Below are 25,022 nucleotides of genomic sequence, written 5' to 3'. Positions count from 1 at the left end.
AGCTAATCTTAGAACAGCAAGATATTATAGTATCTTGCTGCAATTGTGCCCTATACCTTCTATTGCAGGTATAGGGCACACGCTTTGCAAAAAATATATATGTTATCTCCCTCGGGTACAGGAGGTAGTTACATCAGTTGGTACCTTTGTACCAGTGATTGACTTCCCAAAAAAGGGCCACCCTCCTTTTCTGTACCTACTGCAGCAGGACCTCCAAGGCATGACCAGTGAATGAGGCAGTTTTGCCCCACATTTCCCCTTGTAGCCGTGTGTACAGATCAAGGGGTTTCTTGGGATCACAAACACAGGTCTCCCTTTTAAAGGCCAGCAGCAGCCCATTAAGAGCCGATGTCCGACCGGTTCTGCAACTCTCAGCTCATAGTAGGATCACAGGAAATAGCAGCTGGAGTAGGCCATTTGGCCCGTCGAGCCTGCTCCGCCATTCAAACTATCTCTACCTCTATGCCATTTGTCCCCACTATCCCCATATCCCTTGATGTCGTTAGTATTCAGTGTTGCTGGCCTGATGCACTATACAGATTTCCTGTATGCAGGCAGCCTATTCAACTGTGGGGAGTTTAGTCAGGCCAGACCTTCCAGGTACCAGCAGGAGGGAACCTATGTCACAGGTGAGAACAAAGTTTGGGTTTAGGTATGAGTAGAAGGCAGTGTTCTTCATTTTATACACCTATCTACTTTTTCATTAAAATTAGCAAAACAGAGTGTGCTGAAGAGCCGGAAAAGTCAATGACATGTCTGTCTAATGAATACGTAAAGAAATATCAGCTTCTTTGGGTTTATTTAATGTTACATCTTCACAAAAGTCAAAGATTTGGTTCCCCTGATTATTCTCTATTAAAAAGCTTCCATTTGTACAGCATTTTAACACTTCTTACAGAAACATCTCAAAGTGCTTCACATACAACGAATAACTTTGAAGCAATCACTGTAGGAAAACACAGCATCTATTTCACACATACCAACATTCCACAAACAGCCACAGAATTAATTACCATGTAATCTGCTTCTGGTGTTATTGGTTGCGGAGGAAATGTTGGCCAGGATACTGGGTGAACTTCCTGCACTTTGAATCATGCAATCGGATCTTTAATGTTGCAAAGCTTTAGAATGCAAATACGCCAACCAGAAAAAGCTAACAGCTTTAAAAATATTGATATAGACCCAAATTGCTGACATCTCAAAAACAGTCCTCTTTATAAATAGAGGCATAGAGTACAAAAGCAAGGAAGCTGCGCTAAACCTTTACAAATCACTGGTTAGCTGGAGCAGCGTCCAAGTCTGAGCACTACACTATAGAATGGATATCAAGGCCTTGGAAAAGGTGCAGAGGAGAATTGTATAATGATACCAGGGATGATGTGGAGTTATGTGGAGACACTAGAGAAGCCAGGATTGCTATCCTTAGAACAGGGAAGGTTATTGGAAGTCTTTGAAATTTTATGAAGTTTTGACAGAGTAAATAAGAGACAGCTTTCATTGGCAGGAGAAGAACCAGAGGTGAGATGAGGAGAATTTTTTTTACACGCCAACTTATGATCAGGAATGCACTGCCTCAAAGGATAGAAGCAGACTCAATAGCAACTTTCGAAAGGGAATTGGAAAAGGAACATTTTCAGGGCTTTCGGGAAAGAGCACGGGAGTGGGACTAATTAGATATCTCTTTCAAAAAGCCAGCATAGGTATGATGGACTGAATAGTCTCCTTCTGTGTTGTGTGATTCTATGATTATAAATCTATATGAAAGCAACTAGTACACATGGGTTTGTAACTTAAGCTGTAGGTTCCTTGGCTTGAAAGCAAATATTGAAGGAATAACATTTATTTTTTAGAGGCAGTCTGAAGTCAGCACCAAATAAAATATTCATTTCTGGCAGTTTATTTGAGGCATTCACCAGTGTTTTGGGATCTATAACACGAGGGAATTGCACTTTTTTAGTCTATAAAGGGAAGTTATTGAAAACTACTCTCTATTTGCCAATTGGTGAAAACAGGAAAACTAAAGTGACTTTTGGATTTTCAACAGGCTCCAAAAAACTACCTCAACTCTTCTCTCTCACATCCAAGTCATTTGTCCCAATATTCTGAGTGACTCAAACCTCTCCAGACCCAGTTCATATTAACACTGTAACTACTCCAACTCTGCCTTTCAAGTTCAAGCTGGTACTCTTCTCCCTCTCTACCTTCAGTACAAGCTAGAACTCTCCTATGCCGGATCCCTGAAGTTGATACCGACATTGTCCCCTCCATAGTTATTGAGACTCTCAAAGTGTTACGATCAGGTCAGGAGGGGTCACAAGGCCCACCTCTTGTCCTTGCTCTTATTTGACCGCAATCGGGTTTATCCCTTTTCTTAAAAAACAGTGGATGTGCTTACCACTTCAGTGAGTGTTTTACTTTTTACCTTTGTTGTGATCATAAAAGAACAATCGGACAGGTTTACTTGAGTTTAAACAAGAAAGAGGTGAGTTTATTATACTTAATAATCTAAATAAAATAATAAAATTACGCGACACATTCACACACACACTCACACAAGAATCATACACACACAGAGTGATGAGGAGTAGATTTGTGGTTGGATTAGAGTCCAGAACAAATAAAAATTAATAAAGAGTCTGTGGGATTGGATGATTCTGTTGTCTTCTGGCTGAAGTTATGCTCTTGAAGTCTTTGGCTTGTAAATGTGCAGTTTGTGGTTGGCTCACCTGGTTCAGGGTTTTCTTGTAGGCAGAATTGTAAGTGGCTTTCTTCCCCTGGTGTCTTTGTCTTGGATTCAGCAACTAGCAGCTAGGTTTTGCATGCTCCACCAGGCCTTCTGGAGAGAGAGAGCCCTTCTGACTTCTGCCTAGAATCCGGCACTGGCTTGTCTGCTTTGTCCAAGGGAAAACTCACAGAGATGGACAGTTGGTCATATGACTGCCCCCATGTATTGTCTGGAACCTTCTAATGAGATTCAAGTTTAGGAACTTCAGTCCCTCAGGCCTCAGGATGTTTAACTTTTTACACCTGGAGGGGTTGGCCCTTTCAATGTTAATGTGCCAGGATAGCTTTGAATGTCCTGCTAATGAAAGCAATCTCCTGTGGTTCACTCAATACAGCAAGCCATTGTTTTGGGTACAAGCTCATCAGACATGTGTCTCCTCATTGAGGCCTGGGAATGTGCAAGATGTTCAAATGCAAATTGTGGTGGCCATTGTAGCTGCCAGTTTTTTAAAAAAGAGTTAACTGTAGAATTCCAGCTCTTTTTGTTTCATTGAAAGTTTAATGTGGGTTTCCAATCGATGAATTAAAAAATCCTCCTTTGGCATAGCAGGTTTAAGCAGGGCAACTTCCTTTCAAACATGCTAGATGCAGGCTATTTTTTAAAGGAGGTAGAGAGGCACAGAACTAGTGTCTCATATTGATCTAGTACTGTCTGAGCAATCAAAATGTCATGCAATCCCTACTAATGAATTTCTTTGGGTATTGTCCAAACTGATTTGACACACAAGGCTAGGTTTCCTAGTACTTTTGATAGGCAAGTATTACAATTGGTGCCAGTCAATTGACTCCTCTGAACAAAAAGTAAAAAAAAACTCCTATCACACCTAATAGCCTTGATTCTGTGGCAGTTCCCTTGCAATTGGGTGAGAATGGATAGACTAATTTAAAAAGGTGCTGTATTCAGTCAGTAGCATTAGTTTGTGCTTTATAACAGCACACTGCCTTCAGTAAATTAAAAACAATGAATCACAAAGTTAAAAAAAACAAAGTGCCTCAATGAGTAGTTGAGCCATACAGGTCAAGGTCCCATTGTGACAGGTTAAGGTCCCATTGTGCTTTTAGCTGATTTCAGCCAGAGTTGTGGCGGGGGTGCTAGCTGTACATTTAGTCAGTGAGGACTGACTTAGTTACTTACCAACAGTAAAGAGCACACATGAAGAATGGTCATTCGAATTAAATTGTTTTATTACTCTGATAATTTTTTTCTCATAAGAATAAAAGAAACAGGAGTAGTAGGCCATTCAGCCCCTCAAGCCTGCTGCGCTATTCAATGACATAATGGCTCATCTTCGACTTCAATTCCAATTTCCCACCAATCTGCCTTCTTTCCTTAGAGTCCAAAATATACTCAAAGACTGAGCATCCACAGCTCTCTGGGGTAGAGAATTCCAAAGATTCACAATCCACAGTGAAGAAATTTCTCCTCATCTCAAACCTAAAGCTCCTCTTGTTCTTCTGCAGAAAATGCTAAGGCACTGTTCCATGAGTATGGGCTACCTTACCAAAGTGGCCATCACTCCTGCACACATTGACAGTGAAAGTCTTTCAAATTCAGGTTTCTCACAGCTGTGCATGATCCTTTCTTCAACTGACATCCACAAGCACATTTTTCACCAGGAGTCATTAGAGAATGAACAGGAGCAAGAATCCTGCACAATTTTACTTTCAAAGCTAGTCTGAGTAGTTCAGCTGCTCACTGTAGTCCTAGGATGACCTTTAAAGGCAAATTCAGCAAAGTGGCAATCTCAGAGTGGAGCCACATGAGAATCTTAAGTGTGTTGGAGAAACAGAGCTTAAATGTTGTAGCACTATCTCCAACATGTGCTTCCATTGCTTTTGGAGCTTAGTCTCACCAAATTTCCCTTTTACTCTTTTTTCAAGAGTCTCCTACACTATGGATCTTTGTCCATTAATTTTGTTTCTCAATAATAAAAAACATTTGGAAGACCAACAACCTGATTTAAAAAAATATAAACTTTTCTAATGCTTTCTCAAAATGGGAAAAAAATGTCTAGGAAAATCATTCTATGCACCTTGAAAGGCAAATAGCAAAAATAAGCAAATGTTTTAAATATGATCACATAAATCAATTTTGATGAAAAATTACAACAGAGGTGTGGGGTTTCCCATTATGTTCTGCTGGCATGCACTTGGAGTGCAAAAGCAGAAATTAATCCATGCTGATTGTGATTTATTAACCCATGCTTTTTCAAGTGACAATTAATTTTCTCCCGGATGATGGTCTCAATAATTTCTTCACCACCAATATTAAGCTGACTGGACTAGTTGCTGGGTTTATCCCTCCCCCCGTTTTTTTTGAACAGGGTGAGAATATTTGCAATCCTCCAGTCCTGTAGCACCACTGTCATATCCAACGTGGTTTGAAAGATTGTGGACTGAGCCTCCTCAATTACCACTTCTGTTTCCCTCAGCAATCTAGGATGCATCCTATCTAGATGGGGCGAGTTCTCTCCTTTGAGCACTGCCAACTTTCGAAGTTATGCCTCTTTAGCTATTTTTATCCTATCCAATTCCTTTACCTCCTCCTCCTTTACTATAATATTGGCAGCATCCTCTTCTTTTGTGTAGACAGATGCAAAATACTCATTTAATGCCTCAACCATGCCCTCTGCCTCCACAAGAGGATTTCTTTTTTGGTCTCTTCTGTTGTTTCCTTTTCACTAGTAACTCGCTGAAAGTGCACTGATAACTGATAACACTGGTAACACTCAGATTTTCTCTTATAATCAACATTAATGCAATAACTCACCAATGACGTGTAATGCCCCAATTTCCTACCTATAACTAATAGTAAAGCTATAACACACTGATATTCATTTGGAAACTACAGCCAGAATCCCCCTGCACTGCACAAGATGCGGTCAGGCTTCCCAGTCAATGCCATTTATGATAGGCCCGACTCTCTGAACTCTTGTTCAGATTCAGATTATATGTGAAGGTGACAAATCCGAACTGGGGACCTCAGCCAATCTAGACTTGGACTTCATGTGTCAAAACTATCTGGCTTGGACCAATTGACTGAACCAAACCAAGAAAGGTCAGAATGGCAGCAGCCTCAGTCCCCAATAAAAGCAAATTCCTACAACCCACTGAGACCCTGCCAACCCCTCCCTCTCCTAATTAGAACAAACGTAGGCCCATTTATATCATCTATAAACATCAACTCACCCCCCACCCACCAGTGAAAAACAAATTTTCTGCCGACCCACTGAGAAGTAACGTGTGCCACTTTCAACCCATTACCCAGATGAAACTCGGCACCACCCTCTGGAACTGAAAACTTAGCCTCTGTAAAGTTTTCCTAAGTATGAGAAGCCAAACACGCTCCCCCTTTCCACCAATTCCCCCACACCCAAACAGCCAACAAGAAGGAATTGAGCCCTGACTCAAGTTCTCCTTCAATGAGAGGAAAAATGACCCTGTTCTAGTGTCACCCAAACCTTCCACATCAGTTTAGTCCTCACTTCTCCAGATTTTCCTTCTCTCCCCTCTCCCCATCCTGCCAACTGATAAGAAATGGACCCTGGCGGAGTGCCACACACCCCTTTATTATCCTCTGATGCTCTTTCCCTCTGTCTACCCTGTTCCCCTCTTCTTACCACTTTCCCTCTCTACTATCCCTCCCTTCCTCGTCTCTCCTGTCACAGTTTCATCTATCTCCTCCCACTTCCCCAACCTGGGTCCAATTATCTCATCACTTTTGAACCTGCCTCAGCTGAATATTGGACTTGGCCTTGCCTCCCGTGTGCAATACTAAAGGAGGTTGACTAGTATGTAGGAACTAAGGAAATAGGAGCAGGAGTAGGCCATTAGGCCCCTCGAACCTGCTCTGGCATTCGACTAGATCATGGCTGATCTTCTACCTCAACGCCATTTTCTCATGCTATCCCTATATCGCTAGATATCTTTAATATCCAGAAATCCATCGATCCCCGTCTTGAATATACTCAATGACTGAGCATCCACAGCCCTCTGGGGTAGAGAATTCCAAAGATTCACCACCCTCTGAGTGAAGAAATCCTTCTGATCTCAGTCCTAGCTGGCCTACCCCTTATTCTGAGAATATGTCCCCTGGTTTTAGACCCCCCAGCTAGGGAAACATCCTTCTTGCATCTACCCTGTTGAGCCCTGTAAGAATTTTGTAAGTTTCAATGCGATCGCCTCTCATTCTTTGAAACGCTAGACAATACAGGCCCAGCCTCCTAATCTCCCCTCATATGACAATCCCGCCATCCCAGGAATTAGTCTGGTGAACCTTCATTGTACTCCCTCTATGGAAAGTATATCCTTCCTTAGGTAAGAAGACGAAAACTGTACACAATACTCCAGGTGCGGTCTCACCAAGGCTCTATACAAATGCAGCAAGACAACTTTACTCCTGTACGCAAGTCCTCTTGCAATAAAGGCCAACATACCATTTGCCTTCTTAATTGTTTGCTGCACCAACATGTTAGCTTTCAGGGAGTAATGAATAAGGACACCCAGGTCCCTTTAGACATCAACACTTCCTAATCTCTCAAAATTTAATACCTACCAAAGTGGATAATTTCACATTTGTCCACATTATATTTCATCTGCCATGTTCTTGCCCATTCACTTAGACTGTCTAAATCCCCTTTGCATCCTCCTCACAACTCACTCCCACCTAGTTTCATCAGCAAACTTGGAAATATTACTTTTGGGCTCAACATCCAAATCATTGATATAGATTGTGAATAGCTGGGACCCAAGCACTAATCCTTGCAGTACCCCACTAGTCACAGGCTGCCAACCGGAGAACGACCCATTTATTCCTACTCTCCTTTTTTCTGTCAGTTAACCAATTCTCAATCCATGCCAGTATATTACCCCCAATACCATGTGCTCTAATTTTGTTCACTAACCTCTTGTGTGGAACCTTATCAAAAGCCTTCTGAAAATCCAAATACACTACATCCACTGGTTCCCCCTTATCCATTCTGCTAGCTACATCCTCAAAAAACTCCAACAGGTTTGTCAAACATGATTTCCCTTTTATAAATCCATGTTGACTCTGCCCAATCCTACCATTATTTTCTTAACGTCCTGTTATCACATGCTTTGTAATAGATTCTAGCATTTTCCCTACTACTGATGACAGGCTAACAGGTCTATAGTGCCCCATTTTCTCTCTGCTTCCTTTCTTAAATAGTGGGGTTACATTTGCTACCTTCCAACTTGCAGGAACTGTTCCAGAATCTATAGACTTTTGGAAGATGGCCACCAACGCATCCACTATTTCAGCAGCCATCTCTTTCAACACTGTGAGATGTAGATCATCAGATCCAGGTGATTTACCAATTTTCAGTCCCATTAATTTCTCCAGTACTTCTTTTTTTACTAATTTCTTTCAGTTCTCCATTTTCACTAGTCCCTTGTTTCTCTAGTATTTCTGGGAGGTTTTTTGTATCTTCCTCCATGAAGACAGACACAAAATATTTGTTTAGTTTCTGTGCCATTTCCATTATAAATTCTTGTGTCTCTGCCTGTAATGGGTCGACATATGTCTTTGCTAATCATTTTCTTTTCACATACCTATCAAAGCTTTTACAGTCGTATTTATGTTTCTCGATAGTTTACTTTCATATTCTATGTTCCCTTTCTTTATCAGTTTCATGGTCCTCCTTTGCTGAATTCTAAAATGCTCCCAAGCCTCAGGCTTACTACGTTTTTGAGCAACTACGTAAGTCTCTTCCTTTGATTTAACACAATCTTTAACTTCTCTTGTTAGCCATTGTTGGATCACTTTACCCATTGGGTTTTTGTGCCTCAAAGAAATAAACATTTGTTGTAAATCATGTATTAATTCTTTAAATGCTAGCCATTGCCTGTTTACCATCATACCTTTTAATGTAATTTCTCAATCTACCACAGGTAACTTGCCCCTCATACCTTCATTGTTTCCTTTGTTTAGATTTAAGACCCTTGTTTTGGATTGATCTACATCATTTTCAAATATAACGTAAAATTCTATTATATTATGGATACTCTTCCCTAAAGGCTCCTTTACAAAGAGATGATTAATTAGCCCTTTCACATTCTGCAATACTAGATCTAAAATAGCCTGTCCTCTAGTTGGTTCCTCAACACACTGTTCTAAAAAACCATCCCGTATACGTTCCAGGAACTCATCCTCCACAGCATTAGTGCGAATTAGGTTTACCCAGCCTCTATGTGGCCCAGCCCACCTACTTTTCCTTTTTTCCTATCTTTCCTAAATGTTGAGTACCCTTGAATCTTCAGTTCCTATTTGGTCACCCTGCAGCCACAGGGTGCAGTAGTAATTATAATTGTGCATAAAAAAGGGTGATGAATTATGAGTGTGTCTGGGGAGGTTATGGAGGTGGACTATGTTGGGAAATCCAATAGGGAACTGGATAGTTATTTGACAGAGAGAAAGACTGAAGGGTATGAGAGTATGATTAGCTTACGGCAGTTGAACTTTGGGACAGCCCAGATGGACTCTTCGGATTCAATGTTCCTACAAGCTAAAAGCCATCTATAACTATTACTGGTGCTGATATCAGAAATTCTAAAACTCATATTCCTGCAGTCGATTGCATTAGTTGATATTATCCAAAGTGGTAAGACTGGTTTAACAATTAGCCTTTCCACGTTGGGGTAGGAAGGGGAGAATTCAGCCCAGGTTCTTGCTGCTGATCAATGTATCATGACCCTCAGCTGGAATTGCTCCAGTAAGAATGTCATAGGAGGAATAAAAGCATGTTCATCGTGGTCAAATAGCCTGCTGACACTCTGTCTAGGCTCACACTTAATGAACTGCTGTCCCAAGATACTGGAGGGCACCTGTCACCTGAGGAACCATACCAGAACAAAAGTCAATGCTTTCAACTGATGGAGAATTTTTTAAAAAGATCTCAGAGGTCTTTTTTCCCTCTGAAAGGAACAAGAGCCAACTGTCACAATAACCTACTTGCAATTGCTGGCTTCTGGAGCTTAGTCAGTTAGGAACTTAATCACACACAGGATAATGTTACAAGAACATTAAAGCTAATCAACAATTGTAAAGAAAGCAGCAGAGCGAGTGACCTCTACTGCTTTTTTTGTGTTGAGCAGACTATACCATTTCTAAACCAAGCGCTAACAGTTTTTGTAAGCGTTTGGAATTCTGATTAATTAATTTATTGATACAACACAGTACATCGAATACTTGAGATAGAACATCTGTGGCATTATATACCAGGCAATTTGGCAAAAAGTACAGAACAGATGTATCCAACCCAAATAATTAAATGCTCAACTCATTTTCACTTTGTCATACATTCTCAACCAAAACTCTTATAAGTTTTGTCTCTCATAGGTTATTCCCTTCCCACCCCACTGTTTCCTGCAGTCCACCATTGATTGCAGAGCTTTTAGCTAAACGCCACTGAACTCTAGAACTTTTTCTCCAATTCTCTTTACATTGCTACTTCTCTTTCAAGAGCCCCTTGAAACTTGACCTTTTGACTATGCTTCCAGTCCCTTCACTAAGCTCTCTCCTACAACCTGTTGCCTATACAGCACTTTGTGACTTGACAAGATGTGAATGAGGCTGTATCAATGCAAGTTGAACAAATTAGCATTGAAAGGGAGGAGGTATTGGCTGTTTTAGCGGGCTTAAAACTGGATAAATCCCCAGGTCCAGATAAGATGTATCCCAGGCTGTTATGTGAGGCAAGGGAGGAGATAGCAGAGGCTCTGACACAAATTTTCAAATCCTCTCTGGCCACAGGAGAGGTACCAAAGGATTGGAGGACTGCGAATGTGGTACCATTATTCAAGAAGGGTAGCAGCGATAAACCAGGTAATTACAGGCTGGTGAGTCTAACATCAGTGGTAGGGAAACTATTAGAAAAAATTCTGAGGGACAGGATTAATCTCCACTTGGAGAGGCAGGGATTAATTAGGGATAGTCAGCATGGCTTTGTCAGGGCGAGATCGTGTCTAACTAACTTGATTGAATTTTTCGAGGCAGTGACTAGATGTGTAGATGAGTGTAAAGCTGTTGATGTAGTCTGCATGGACTTCAGTAAGGCTTTTGATAAGGTCCCGCATGGGAGATTGGTCAAGAAGGTAATAGCCCATGGGATCCAGGGCAACTTGGCAAATTGGCTTAATGGCAGGAGGCAGAGGGTGATGGTTGAGGGTTGTTTTTGTGAGTGGAAGCCTGTGACCAGTGGTGTACCGCAGGGATCGGTGCTGGGACCCTTGCTGTTTGTAGTGTACATTAATGATTTTGATGTGAATATAGGAGGTATGATCAGTAAGTTCGCAGATGACACAAAAATTGGTGGTGTCATAAATAGTGAGGAGGAAAGCCTTAGATTACAAGACAATATAGATGGGCTGGTAAGATGGGCAGAGCTATAGCAAATGGAATTTAATCCTGAGAAGTGTGAGGTGATGCATTTTGGGAGGACTAGCAAGGCAAGGGAATATACAATGGATGGTAGGACCCTAGGAACTACAGAGGGCGAGAGGGACTTTGGTGTACTTGTCCATATGTCACTGAAGGCAGCAGCACAGGCAGATAAGGTGGTTAGGAAGGCATATGGGATACTTGCCTTTATTAGCCGAGGCATAGAATGGGAGGTTATGATGGAGCTAATTCAGCCACAGCTGGAGTACTGTGTACAGTTCTGGGCACCACACTATAGAAAGGATGTGATTGCACTGGAGGGGGTGCAGAGCAGATTCACCAGGATGTTGCCTGGGCTGGAGTATTTCAGCTATGAAGAGGGACTGAAAAGGCTAGGGTTGTTTTCCGTAGAGCAGAGAAGGCTGAGGGGTGACCTGATTGAGGTATACAGAATTATGAGGGGCCTTGATAGATTAGATAGGAAGAAACTTTTTCCCTTAGTGGAGGGGTCAATAACCAGGGGCATAGATTTAAGGTAAGGGGCAGGAGGTTTGGAGGGGATTTGAAGAAATTTTTTTTCACCCAGAGTGTGGTTGGAATGCACTGCCTGAAGTGAAGGGATGGTAGAGGCAGGAACCCTCCCAACATTTAAGAAGTATTTGGATGAGCACTTGAAATGCCATAGCGTACAAGGCTACGGGCCAAGTGCTGGAAAATGGGATTAGAATAGTTAGGTGCTTGATGGTCAGCATAGACATGATGGGCCGAGTATAACTCTATGAATCCAAGTTGTTCACATTTTTATTCACAGCCTGAGAAAATGTACAAAATGTCCCTTTCAGAAATCATATTTAAGACATTTGAAACAAAGGGGTCTGATATAAAAAAGCAATCCTGTTTGGAAGCAAAAATAAGGGACTTCTCCCAGAAAAATGTTTTTCGCACAATATACACAAACATATTTACAAAGCCTTTTGCATACTTGTAAACCTATATTCCAGTGGTATGTCAACACTCTGTCAATACCAATTGTAGAACCCCAATTTAGTACACTGAACTGAATCTGGGACTTAGCTGTACAGTTTTGTGCTGCAAGCAGCATATTCAGCCAAAGGAGTCTACGTGCACATTCTTGTAACATCCAATATATTACAGAAAAGACCGATTTCACAAAATAAGATGGAGAATGTTGATTAATGAAGAAAGACGAAGGGTAGAGCAATCAAAGGCAAGAGGTGTTTGATGCTGATCAGTCTTACCAGAGTGATAAAGAAATTGTGGGATAGAAATTCATCTCAGGCTGTATTGGATTGGCTGCTCATTCTACGCTGGGCCTAGTATTTAGTTCCATTATAAATCAATGGAATTAAATGTTAGACGCTGAGTTTAATTGGCTGTCAATCCGATGTCACATGTTTCGTGGCTCCACCCAAGACAAATTTCTATCTGTGCCTTTGAAGAACTAAAAGAGAACTTTCACCCTTTTCAATGGTTCTATTCGCTAATTCTAGTAAAACCCACTGAGCGCATAAAGTGGGATTCCCTCATTTATACTCACAGTGACTTCTCTAGTGTAATTAGCAAATAGATGAACTTCAACTAATGAGCACAGAGGAGATCAAAATGCAGTGATTCAGGTATTCCATTGAGAGAAGAGGACTTAGAAATCAGAGTGTAGGAATAAATGGACATTTTCAGGTCAGTAGTCTGCAACTAACAGTGTACCACAAGGATCAGTGCTTGGACCTCAACCAATTATAATCTATATTAACGACTTAGATGAGGTGACTGAGTGTAACGTATCCAAGTTTGCTGACTTTACAGAGTTACGTGGGAAAGTAAGCAGTGAGGGGGGGGGGATAAAAAAGAGGTTGCAGAGGGATATAGACAGGTTGTGCAAGTGAGCAAGAACATGGCAGATGGAATGCAATGTGGAGAAGTGTGAAGTTATCCAGTTAGGCAGGAAAAATATTTTTTGAATGGTGAGAGCCTAGGAAATGTGTGTATTCAGAGGGACCGGGGTGTCCTTGTACATGAATTATAGCAAGTTGACATGCAGGTACAGCAAGCAATTAGGAAGACAAATGGTAGTTAGCTTTTGTTACAAAGGAATTGGAGTATAAGAGTAAATAGGTATTATCACAATTATACAGGGCATTGGTGAGACCACATCTGAGTACTGTGTACAGTTTTGTGCTCCTTACCTAAGGAAGGGCATACTTGCCTTAGAGGGAGTCAATGAAGGTTCACTAGACTGGTTTCTGGGATGAAGGTCTTGTCCTACGAGGAGAGATTGAGTAGACTAGGTCTAGATTCCCTGGAGTTTAGAAGAATGAGAGGTGATCCAATTGAACATATAAAATTCTTAAGTGGCTTGACAGGGTAAATGCTGAGGAAATGTTTCCCCTGACTGGGGAATCTAGAACATAGAGTCACAGTTTCAGAATAGAGGGTCAACCATTTAGGACTGAGATGAGGAGAGGTTTGGTTACTCACAGGGTTGTGAATCTCTGGCATTCTCTACCCTAGAGAACTGTGGATGCTCAGTTGTTAAGTATATTCAAGACAGAGGTCAATAGAGTTTCGGGTATTAAAGGGAATTAAGGGATATGGGGATCGTACGGGAAGGTGGAGTTGAGGTAGAAGATCAGCCATGATCTTGTTGAATGGAGGAACAGACTTGGGCCAAATGGCTTACTCCAGCTCCTATTTCTTATGTTCTTTGCACTAAAAGTTGACAAAATGCAGTAACAGTAAGATGAAGGAAGAAAAATTGCATGCACATTTTTAAATTAGATTTGACAAAATAATGCAATTTCTATTGCATTATTGTCAGAGGTTCCATAAAGACTGGAACTGGTGTGTAGATGAATCTTACAGAGTCACTGCAGGGTACATCAGCTGGTCACCATTTAATGCCCCATGTGAATAAGGATTATTAGCTTGCTGTCCATATCCTGGTCTGTCCACATATGCAGGAGCCATTACTAGTGCATGATCCGGTGGAATCCCGTAGCTAAGATACTGTGCTGGTAGAAAAGGATTTCCTGTGGATTGAGAAGGTAGGAACTGTTGAGCTTGGTGGCAGCCTATGACCGGGAAATTTGTAGGCATGTTCATGTAGAGATTGATACCATCTGTCCCCATGGAACAGATGTTGTTCTGCCGTCCCACGGAGCTCCTTGTGGACGTAGTTGTGGTGCTGGAGGTAGAGTGGCGGGAGGGGGTTCTGATACCGGTTGGAGGAATGGACTCCAGCAAACGGCTCTGGGTAGGGGCATCCTGCTGGCTCTCCTGAGGCTTGGGTTTCAAGCATCTGCAGCAGCAAACTGCAATGAATGAACCAACTATGATGAAGGCTACAAATATGGAACCAACGATGAGGAATGGCAAATACATAGGAACTGCAAAGTGAACATAAAAAACAAGTGTTATTATTGGGCACAGTAGTATATATTAAGAATCAAGTCTTTAAAGCAGCAATACGAATGCCTAAATATTTTTTTACATTACAAGATGGTGCAATTCAGTTGTATGGAGAACCTATACTGTGACCTAGATGAAAACCATGTTTTTGAAAGAAGTTGGTGATGGTAAGGTCATTTATTTGTGAAAGCATTCTTAGGCGCATGAAAGAACAAAATGTCAAACTTTTTAAATGTAATAAAAATTAAACCATTTCCCAGTCTTATCTAGGAGTTGAAAAAAATTCTGCAATCTTTTCTTGTAATGACTACTGAAAAGATGCAAGTTAGTCTTACTTCTCTACAGTGTAGAGTATTAGAAATGACTTTGCATAGTCATATGATGTGACTGTGCTTTTAACTATGATCTGAATTCCTGAATGCTCAGGATTTCGGAAATTGCATTGATGTTCTTCTGTCACCTTTTATGGGCCATTATTTACTGCGGCGAGGCATCTAACAGCACCTGGCATTAGTTACACTTTCCCTTATACTTCTGTTTTTTAATTTTTTGCATAGGGAATAGTTGAAGCTGCGATGCTATCAGATCACACTAAGGGAATCTATGCATCTTGGATCTGAGTGGACAGGACAAGCAACAGTCTGTCTTCTTAACCAAGTTGAAGGATTGTGAAATTAACCGTGCAAGAACTAAAAAGGAAGTGTAAGTTAGAATGGGTGAATTCAATGTCAAATCAGGCAAACAGAGAAATACAAAGGGGGACAGATTGGATTGAGAGAAAAAAAAATGAAAAGTAAGAAAAAAAACCTTGACATTTTTAAAATCTCCAACAACAATTAAAACCTGAAGGAATGAGAAACCATGCTTGTAATAGCTAATTTTCAGTGCCAGAGGTTGTCAGCAGTAATTAACACTCACCACATTGTTAAAAGGGTACTTAAACTGAAATGGAGACTTAACTGTCTGGGGCAATTTTAGTTCGTATTGAACATGCAAATACAGCAGCTTCACGCCATTCAATGCATGGGACCATCACCGACATGTTGTTTTCACGAATCCAATGGTGCATCTCGGACAGCAACTTCTGGATTTCCACGTTTAACCACACATCTGCCCTTGCCTGAAGTTGCTGTTGCATTTGCATATAAATAATAGTGAGCACCATTAGCCTCACTGTTATTTTGACAGCAAATTATGGACCAATATAGTTTAATGAAACTGTTGACAATTCTGAATGACAGCTTTAGCCAGCTGCTCAAATGCTAACTGGAAACTTCATCTGGACAAATAATAGGCAGTAATTAATCAGTTCTGATTTCTGCTGAATTTCATACTCCATTCCATTCACATCAATTTTGCCACTTAACAGATTAAAATTGGTTGCATGGGCTCAATATATTTTTCTTCATCTTTGGGAAATGGGCATCACTTGTAAGGCCAGCATTTATTGTTCATCCCTAGTTACCCTGAGAAGGTGTTGGTGGGCTGCCTTCTTGAACCACAGTAGTCCGTGTAGTGAAGGTGATCCCACAATGCTTTTAGGCAGGGAGTTCCTCCATTTTGACCCAGCAATGATGAAGGAATGGTGATATATGTCCAAGTTAGAATGGTGTGTGGATTGGACGTGGTGGTGTTTGCCTGCACCCGCTGCCCATGTCCTTCTCGAGGGTGGGGGTTGCAGGTTTGGGAGATGCTGCCAAAGAAATCTTGGCAAGTTGCTGCCCTGCCTCCGAAGGGGTTGGGCGTTTAGACGAGTAGATGAGGTACCAATCAAATGGTCAGCTCTGTCTTGGATGGTGCACACACCCAAGCAAGTGGACAGAATTCCATCACACTCCTGACTTGGGCCTTTGGGTAGTCAGCTCTTTGGAGAGTCAGCTGGTGAGCCACATGCCACTGAATACCTAGACTTTGACCTGTTCTATTAGCCATAGTGTTTGTTATCCTGGCCTTGCTGATTTTCTGGTGAATGGTGACCACGACCCCCTGCAGGATATTGATATTTGGGGACTTGGTGATAGCAATGCCATTGAATGTCAGGGGACGTACTTAAGCTCTCTCTTGTTGGAGGTGGTCATTTGCTGGTCAATTGTGTGGTGCAAATATTACTTGACATTTATCAGCCCAAGCCTGGATGTTGTGCAGCTCTTGTTGCATGCATACAAGAACTGGTTCATTATATGAAGAATTATGAATGGAACTGAACATTGTGGAGATGTTTGCTGATGATTGAAAAATTAGCTGAATACAGTTGGGTCAAGGACACTGCCCTGAGTAACTCCTGCAGTGTGTCCTGCTTCCAAAATTATTGGACTCCCAACAATTTCAACTATCTTTTGTGCCAAGTAGACTCCATACACTGAAGAGTTTCTCCCTTATACCCGTTGACTTCAATTTTACTAGGGCTCCTTGGTGCCCCATTTTCAAGGGCAGTCACTCTAACACCTCCTAACTCAGCTGGCGCCCATGTTTGGACCAAGGCTGTAATGAGATCTGGAACTATGTGGTACTGACAGGACCCAATCTGAGCAGGTTATTGGTGAATACGTGTATTTTTGTAGTTGTTTACAAAACTGTTGAACACTCAATGACTAAATTGTACACTGGTTATAAAAAATTCCACGTGATATTTCAGTTGATAAGATACCCCTCGAATTAAATTTAAACTTACAGACCAGGAGGATTCCAGACTGGATCTATCTAACAGACTACGTTGTCTTAGTTAATCTCAGTCAGAGCCATAGTAGGGGTGTTATCATTATTGTCACTTCTCTGTATCCAGTGATTCCTGCTGATGCATGTGTGGTTGTAGATGTCATGTGTTGTCAGGACCATAATTGGATGTGAAAACACTCCCGTGTTGTATGATCGCTTTAAGAGTGATGTCCCTTTAAAAACTCAGTATGCTAATGAGCTAAGTACCAGGATATAGCCATGTGACTAGAAGCCATAGTCACTCTGCATTGTAACATCCTGGACAAAGGTTCTGTTTAGAGTTTGCTCTGTATTGTGTGTATTAGTTTAGCTGTTAATAAACATTCTAGAGATCCTCAAGGAACTGAAATCCACATATCTCATTATGTTGCTTAAGATAACACAAAGAAGCTCATGATATGGTGGCAGTGGTGGTAAAAAGACAAGATATAAGCTTGAAGACCATGGGTAAAACAGCAAACAAAATTTAAAAGCAGTATAGAAAACAGAAGAGAAAATTTGAAGTAACAAGTGAAGAAACTTGAAAACAAGTACTTGAAAGCTACATCCATTAGAAGGCTGGGAAAAGCTCCACAGAACAGAAGTGTGGCTGAAAAGCAAGCGATGTGGGTGGGGGTGGGGGGTAGTCATTGTGCCGACGATCGAGAAATCCCAGTAAATAAAAAGTCCTTGAAAAGTTTTTTAAAAATTCATTTTCTAAAGGCTCCATGAGAGCAAGAAGAAAGGGGAGAAACCCTGAAAAGCACACAAACTAAAACAAAACAACAAAGTCTGATAGTGGAAAAAAAGCACAGGAAATGCCACAAACACAGCAGAGTCTCCATTATAGTGGTCAAACTGAAAAAAATTAACAAGTCAAGTGTGAAGAAGATAAATAAACTCTAGCAAAAAAAAAAGCAAATGGGAAAACCCTTGAGCTGCCTATCGAATAGCAGTGTACACATACAAGCTAAGTGCTGAAAGGGAAAAAAACAGAACATTGTCAAGCACCTGTTACACTCTGTTAAAGCAGCTAGCCCGATGAAAAGAATTTCTTAAAGAGGGAACCGCACAGATTTAATAAAACAAATTTTAAGCCACAAATAGAAAAGTCATAAGTACAGTGCTGAAGGCACACACAGTGCAGAACAAAGTTCAATATAGAACAGAAAGCAAAAGAACAGCAGAAGGCTGCATATCAAATTTCCCAGCATGAACTGGAAGCCCACTGATATCCTATCCAAGTTCAAACTTTTTAAACAAAGAATGCAGTTATGCTTCATAGACCAAGCAGTTACAGAACCAGAGAAGCAGGCTGTGAAAACATTGATAGCAGTTGGAAATTCCCGCAAAGATATGGAAAGTGCTAGAAGATCAGCTTTGGGAAGAGTGAATTTTAGAATTCAATCACCTGGAATTGATGTCCTACAGGCAAAAGCCACAGAAATCAATAGATCGATTCATCAGTAGATGCCATAGTAAGGGCAACAAATGCGATTTTGCAGTAACTGAGCTGTCGGAGCAAATAATGGAACTGCTGATTGTCTCAACACTGATTGAAGCATTTCAAAAAGACCTCTTGGGGGAAAAGAAAGGTCACAGTATTGATGCACTGCTAGTAGATGGCAAGAAATATGAAGCCATTGTAGCTGGACAACAGCATCTACAAGCACTAGGTGCAATTGACATTATCGGCACGGTAACCACGTCACAAAAAACAAGTAAGCTGTGTGGTAAGTGTGGTTTGTCCCACTCACCGTGAAGTCATCCTGCATTTCAAGATCTGTGCAAGGCGTGCGGTACAAAAGGACACTGGGCCCCATATGCAAGAAATCCAGCTCCAAAGGCACAGCCAGAAGTCACAATAGGACATAAACAAACAGAAGATAGGTGCAGCAACAGGACAACAGCAGCAAGGAGAGCACCAGAGACCTGCGTAAACACAAGCTGATACATTAAGTCGACATACTAAGTCAACAGCGAAATAGACCCGAGACAAGACTCAGAGTGGAGTGATTCTCAGCCACAAGACAAGCAGGCGTTTCACATTGTGAACCTGACACATTGTGTTGATGAAGTTAAACAACTGGAAGCTTTTGCTACTATCAATATCATGTACCCAAAGAAAGTTGGTAAACACACACTCAGGACTATGATTGAGATGGGAGCTAGTGCAAATATCCTGCCAGTCTGAATCCTGAAGGATATGTACCGGGATCATTGGAAATTAATGATACAACCAACAACTGCAAAGTTAACTACATACAATGAGTCACCCATCCCTTGCAGTGGCACACTAACAATGCAATGCAGTTATGGCAAGTCAGCATGGAAACCACAAATATTTTACCTGGTAGACACAAGCGAACCAGCAGTGGCAGGACTACAAGCATGCCCTAATCCCTATCCCTGTATAAATAATTTTATGTGTTTTTACTTGTAGTATACGAGACATATTTTGGAACAAAAGGGGATGTTGTATGATTGCTTTAAGAGTGATGTTCCTTGAAGAACTCAGTATGCTATCGGTATGCTAATAAGCTAAATACCAGGATGTAGCTATGTGACTGGAAACCATAGTCACTCTGCACTTTAACACCCAGGACAAAGCTTCTGTATATAGTTTGCTCTGGATTATGTGAATTCGTTTAGCTGTTAATAAACATTCTAGAGATCTTCAAGGAACTGGAATCCACCTACCTCTATTTAGCAAGTACTTCCACATCTATGATAAACTGCCCCTTCAATAATGGAATTTATATAGAGCCAGCACCACATACTGCAATGCAGAAATATTTTTAAGCAATATTTTAACAGAATTTTAACCTAATCCACCTGGATGGAAATGGACGAGATAGTGTTGGCCACTTGTTTCCATCCCAGACCTATTTTACTTCTACGAAGAGTAAAATCAGGTGGGGTATAAAATGGATAGTGAGCCTAAGTCAGTCAGTTTCCCGCCTGGCGGGTTTGTTTAAAATTACTCTACAGGGTCCAATAGTCATAGGACTTTATAACTAGCCTCTGTGAGCAATTATAAACATACATTTAGGACCTCCAATAGCCTAGCCTTTTTGCTTCTAATATAATCTCCACTTGGCAGAAAGAGAGTTTGTTTTGGGTTTAGGGGAGGGTCCTGGTCAGCAATTTGGTCAATGGAAGTTATTCATATAAGGATAGCATACATATGCACAAACAGACTCTGTATGCTTACTCCAGCACTTGTTGAATATTTTGGCAACACTGGTAGCAGGCTGCTTAATACTTTTTATCATTTAAGATCTTTATTAAGCATGTATTATTTTAATATCAGTTACAGTGGAAAAAACACCGCTGAATCACTATGTTGCAGCTATGGAAAGAGTTAAGATTCAGTAGAATTATACCATTTGAGTGAAAGGTTATTGTTATGAACAAAGAATTTTCTCTAAAACAGAGAAGGTTAAGAGGGAAATGAAAGAGGTTTTCAAAATTCTGAAAGTCTTAGAGAAGATAAATAGCTTCCACTGGTTGCTGCATTGATAACAAGGGGGCACAGATTGAGGATTTTCAATCGAAGTAAGAAGTTTGAAAAACTTCTTTCACACAGATGGGATTTTACACATAGATGGCTATAACAACATGGAATGCTCTTATTACAAATGGGTACAGTGGCACAGCCTATAATATCATCCAGTACAGGACTGGATAAGTATTAGGGAAGAAAGATTATAAAAGGATACAGGAACAGGATTGAAGGGGATAATACCAGTTCAAGAGCCAGCATTAGAACAGGTATGATTGGCTGTATGAGCTCCTATGCTATAATTTCTTTGATTCTACGCTGCTAAATGCACATTAAAAAAGCAGGGTGTACGTAAATTTACATTTTAAAGAAAATTAATTCAGCTGTCTTTATAGATCAGAGCCAAAGGCACCATTTCTGAGATGTACAGACCAGATGGTCTTCGGTTCAAACCCTGGTTGCACTGAATTAGATCTTTCCCAGGCCGATACTTGGGACTCTAATATTGGCTACTGTGCCCTCCTATTAGGCAAGGGAAAATCAGCCAAGATTCCCAATCCTGACCATTAACTGCATGTTGGCTGTTAGTGAGAACATGATGTTATATTCTGTAATATTCTCCATTTGTATAGCCTTCCAACACTTATTGCCAAGTCCCACACATGAAAAATGGCTAATTACAGGAGTACCAGATGTTGATTGCTATGCAGCCACATCTCAGCAAGAGAGTTAACATCTTCAGAAGAGGATACAAATATATATAGTTCCATAGATCCTGATGGCTCTCTAATGCTGGAGTTTAGGGAAATTATTCTTTCCACACAAGTGGTTGATAGGACTTGGAATCCTCTCCTAGAAACAATGGTTCAAGGAAATTGCATTACAGCTTTTAAAGGGAAGCAATGTAGGGAAAAAGTAGGAGATAGAGACTAAGTGCGGGTAGCTCTTTTTGAGAGCTAAAACACACACAGTGGGCTGCGTGATCTCCCTCTGTGCTATAAAATATTAGGATTGTACATAACTCAGAGGTGGGAAACATTGGCTGATTTCTTTCCCTCCTCGACACAGGGGAATTAAAACCAATTACAATGAGCAATTGAAATCGGTTAACTAAGCACAGAATGGGGATTAAATCTGGCATCTTCTGGTGTGTGCCTAAGTTAGCATACATACTTCACGATTAGGGCCTTTACTGTAACTGATCTGGTGCAGATCCCATATGTCACGCTGGCAAATTAGAAAAGTCCGGTCGAATATTGTTACACATAAGATGGTATGTTAGCAGCAAAAATGATATTTTTAAGTTCTTTTCATTCTCTAAACGTTGGTGCACTTCTTGTAAATTGTAAGAGGTAAATCAATGATGGTGCTTAAGGTAGAATTTTTAAGTGTGCCCCTACCTGCTGCTGACTTGCTGTAGGAGTCTGGCTCCTGGTACACATTGTTATCGTTGCTGCAGACGCCCTGGTCCAGTCGATTATCCAGCAGAGAGCAGCAATACCTGAGACCACACGATCCGCAGCACAAGGTGGCTTCCAGACCATCGTATCTCTCAGGACACTGGAACCCCGAGTGCCAGCTCCCGTTACTGTCAGACCAGCCGTGGCAGTACTCTCCCGAGGCGGCGTGGACGCCAAACAACCAGTTCGCAAAGAAGAGGAACAAGGTCCCAAACTGAGCAGTCCCCATGGCTAAAACTGGCACAAGGAGAACTGCAGGCTTCACGGATTCAATTCTAAAAGCAGATCTATTTTAAAAGATCAAGAACAAATAAAATCCCAGTTCCCTTGAAGTCTTGAGCGCGTTATTGGCACTCCAGTTTCCTCAGTCGATTTCCACTCCTCCCTCTTCTGATGTCCTGAACCTCAAACCCCGGACAATGAGGGGCGGAGTGCAGGAGTGTTAATTTTTCCGTGTTAAATAGCTCTATTCATGGCGCTCCGTTGCTAAACTTTAAACCGGGGTTACAACAAATTTTCCAACTGCACGGAGGTCTTTTAACTAGAAACAATGCCAAAGATGCAAAAAACGGCACTTCTATAAAATATAAACTAAAGTCGGTAACGTGCAGTTTTCAAACACTGAACCACAAATATAATGTTGCCCACCTTCCATTCCTTTTTGGCTCACAGTCTACTGTTAAAAAAACTCTTTCACTTAAACTCTGGTAAGTGGGTCCTGATAGGCTGGGCCTTCTCCACCAATCCTGTTTTAAAACACAAAAAAAGTTACGCCTTTAAGGATTCGTGCTCCGCCTCTTTGGTAAGACCCACAGTTTGTTTATCATATACATAGCACTGATTTTTATTCAGGACAGATAGATCGCGCGTTTAACATCACTATTATAGTTTATGCGTATAAAATATTATATATATTAAAATAGTGGTGTTAAATTGTAAAATTGTTCAGTTGAAAGGCCAGTGCGAGCTTGTTTCTGGAAGATGTAAATGCTGTTCTTTTTAAAATTAGGAGCCATTCAGTTGATGCGGTTAAGTTTAATGTTCATCTGATATTTAAAGTAAGAATTGGAAAAAAAATTAACTTGTTAAAAATTAACATTTAGGAAGACAGCTGAGAAATGGGTAAAATGAAATCTATGGGATGTACACTGTTCGCCTTCTTTAGACATTATGTAACTGACATTGAAATTACGCAATACACATTAATGGTTGACGAATACAAATTAAGTTCCTTTGCCTTCTGCTTTTAACAGAAGGATTAACGCATTCAAAATCAACTGGTTAAAATAAATAGGTTAAACCCTACGTTAAAATAGTTACCAAAGAAATTTTATGTGAAGTGTAAAACAATTGTACACTAATATTCACAGAGCATAATTGCAGTGCCATTATGTTATAGGGAAATTCTGACATAGGTAACTGGATATGTTTTCTTTGCTCTCCTGAAGACATTCACCCATGTCATGGACACCAATTGCTCCATGGCAGCTGATCCAAAAAGCCATTGCTGAAGTATAGGGGAGATGGCAGAGAAATTAGAGTAGATAGCTCCATGTTAATAGCTGGCACACATATAATGGGCCAAATGGACTACTTCTGTACTGTAGTTTCTATGATTTTAAGTGTCAGGCTAGACAGTTGGTGCCTCCCATTGATTATTTTCTTCTCTCTTTTGGGTGGAATCTTATCAGCCCAGCAGAGGTGGGGTAGGGGGCGGGCTTGAAAACACCATATTAGGTCAGCTCCCTGACGCTTTCCTGCCTGCGAGCAATCTTGAGGTGGGGTCGAGATGGCAGAGGCAGGTAGTCAATTAAGGGACCAATTGGGGCAAGTTGCTGACATCACCGAGATCCTCCAAACCTCAGGTAGACCTCCCACAGAGCGCAAATACCTGGAGGCGGCCTCCTGGCTGTGCCCTGGGGCTATCAACATGTCTCAATTTCCCCATCACAGAGCCACTGGTTACGGTTACGGTCAGCCACAAACAAAGCTGTGGAGGGGCTCCCCCTCCACAATGGTGGCCTGACAGCTGTGGCCTTTCTTATTTTTAAATTCCCAGAAGGCTTCAGAGAGCACCTCCATTTTGAGGTGCCTTGCAGTCAGCTGCCTCAGCAGCGCCCGCATCCCTCAGTGGGGCTGCCGGATGGCCAGAGCTTTGGGCCTTCTGATTGGCCTTTCCATGTCAGGAACCCACCCTTAATTGGATGGTGAATGCTGAGGCAGCCTTTTAATTGGCGGCCTCGCGTAAGATCGCGATGTCCTGCACCCAGCTGACACCACTTTTGGTCCCAATGGCAGAAAAATTTCAAAGCTGATAAGATTCCCTATTTGATTTCTTCCTCTTCAGCTGATGCATGCAGAGACCAACAGTGGAAATTTAATTCAATTTTTTAGCCAAGACCAGCTACCTAAGTACAAACTGGGAATTGAACCTGGGTCCTTCTGGTGCGTATGAATCAAAGCTGTGCTGCCTTTACTGAATCTGAGCTTTTGGGCAATTTTTTTCATTCGTTCTTGGGTTGTGAGCATCACTGGCTAGGCCAGTATTTATTGCCCAACCTAATTGCCCTTGAGAAGGTGCTGCTGAGCTGTCAGCTTGAATCGCTGCAGTCCATCTCGTGTAATGCTGTTCGGGAGGAAGTGCCAGGATTTTGACCCAGCGATGGTGAAGCAACAGTGATATAGTTCCAAGTCAGTATTGTTATGAGCAACCGCTCCAGTCAAAGCCCCCAATCAAATATATGATTCTGAT

General features: G+C 41.3%; 1 protein-coding gene across 1 annotated transcript; it reads right to left on the bottom strand.

Moving 5' to 3' along the window:
* Positions 1 to 801: 801 nt before the first annotated feature.
* shisa2a (shisa family member 2a) lies at positions 802 to 22,929 on the bottom strand. The gene is made up of 2 exons (XM_068047399.1): positions 22,211 to 22,929; positions 802 to 14,589 (listed from the first exon to the last, which is right to left on the bottom strand). The coding sequence occupies exons 1-2, from the start codon at positions 22,497 to 22,499 to the stop codon at positions 14,060 to 14,062; spliced, it is 819 nt and encodes a 272-aa protein (XP_067903500.1). The 5' UTR covers positions 22,500 to 22,929; the 3' UTR covers positions 802 to 14,059.
* Between the last annotated feature and the right edge of the window lie 2,093 nt (positions 22,930 to 25,022).

The sequence above is a fragment of the Heterodontus francisci genome, chromosome 15 (assembly GCF_036365525.1).
Source record: "Heterodontus francisci isolate sHetFra1 chromosome 15, sHetFra1.hap1, whole genome shotgun sequence".
Taxonomy (NCBI): Eukaryota; Metazoa; Chordata; class Chondrichthyes; order Heterodontiformes; family Heterodontidae; genus Heterodontus; species Heterodontus francisci.
Note: the sequence above shows the minus strand (reverse complement) of the source record. Positions and strands in the feature narration are given on the sequence as shown.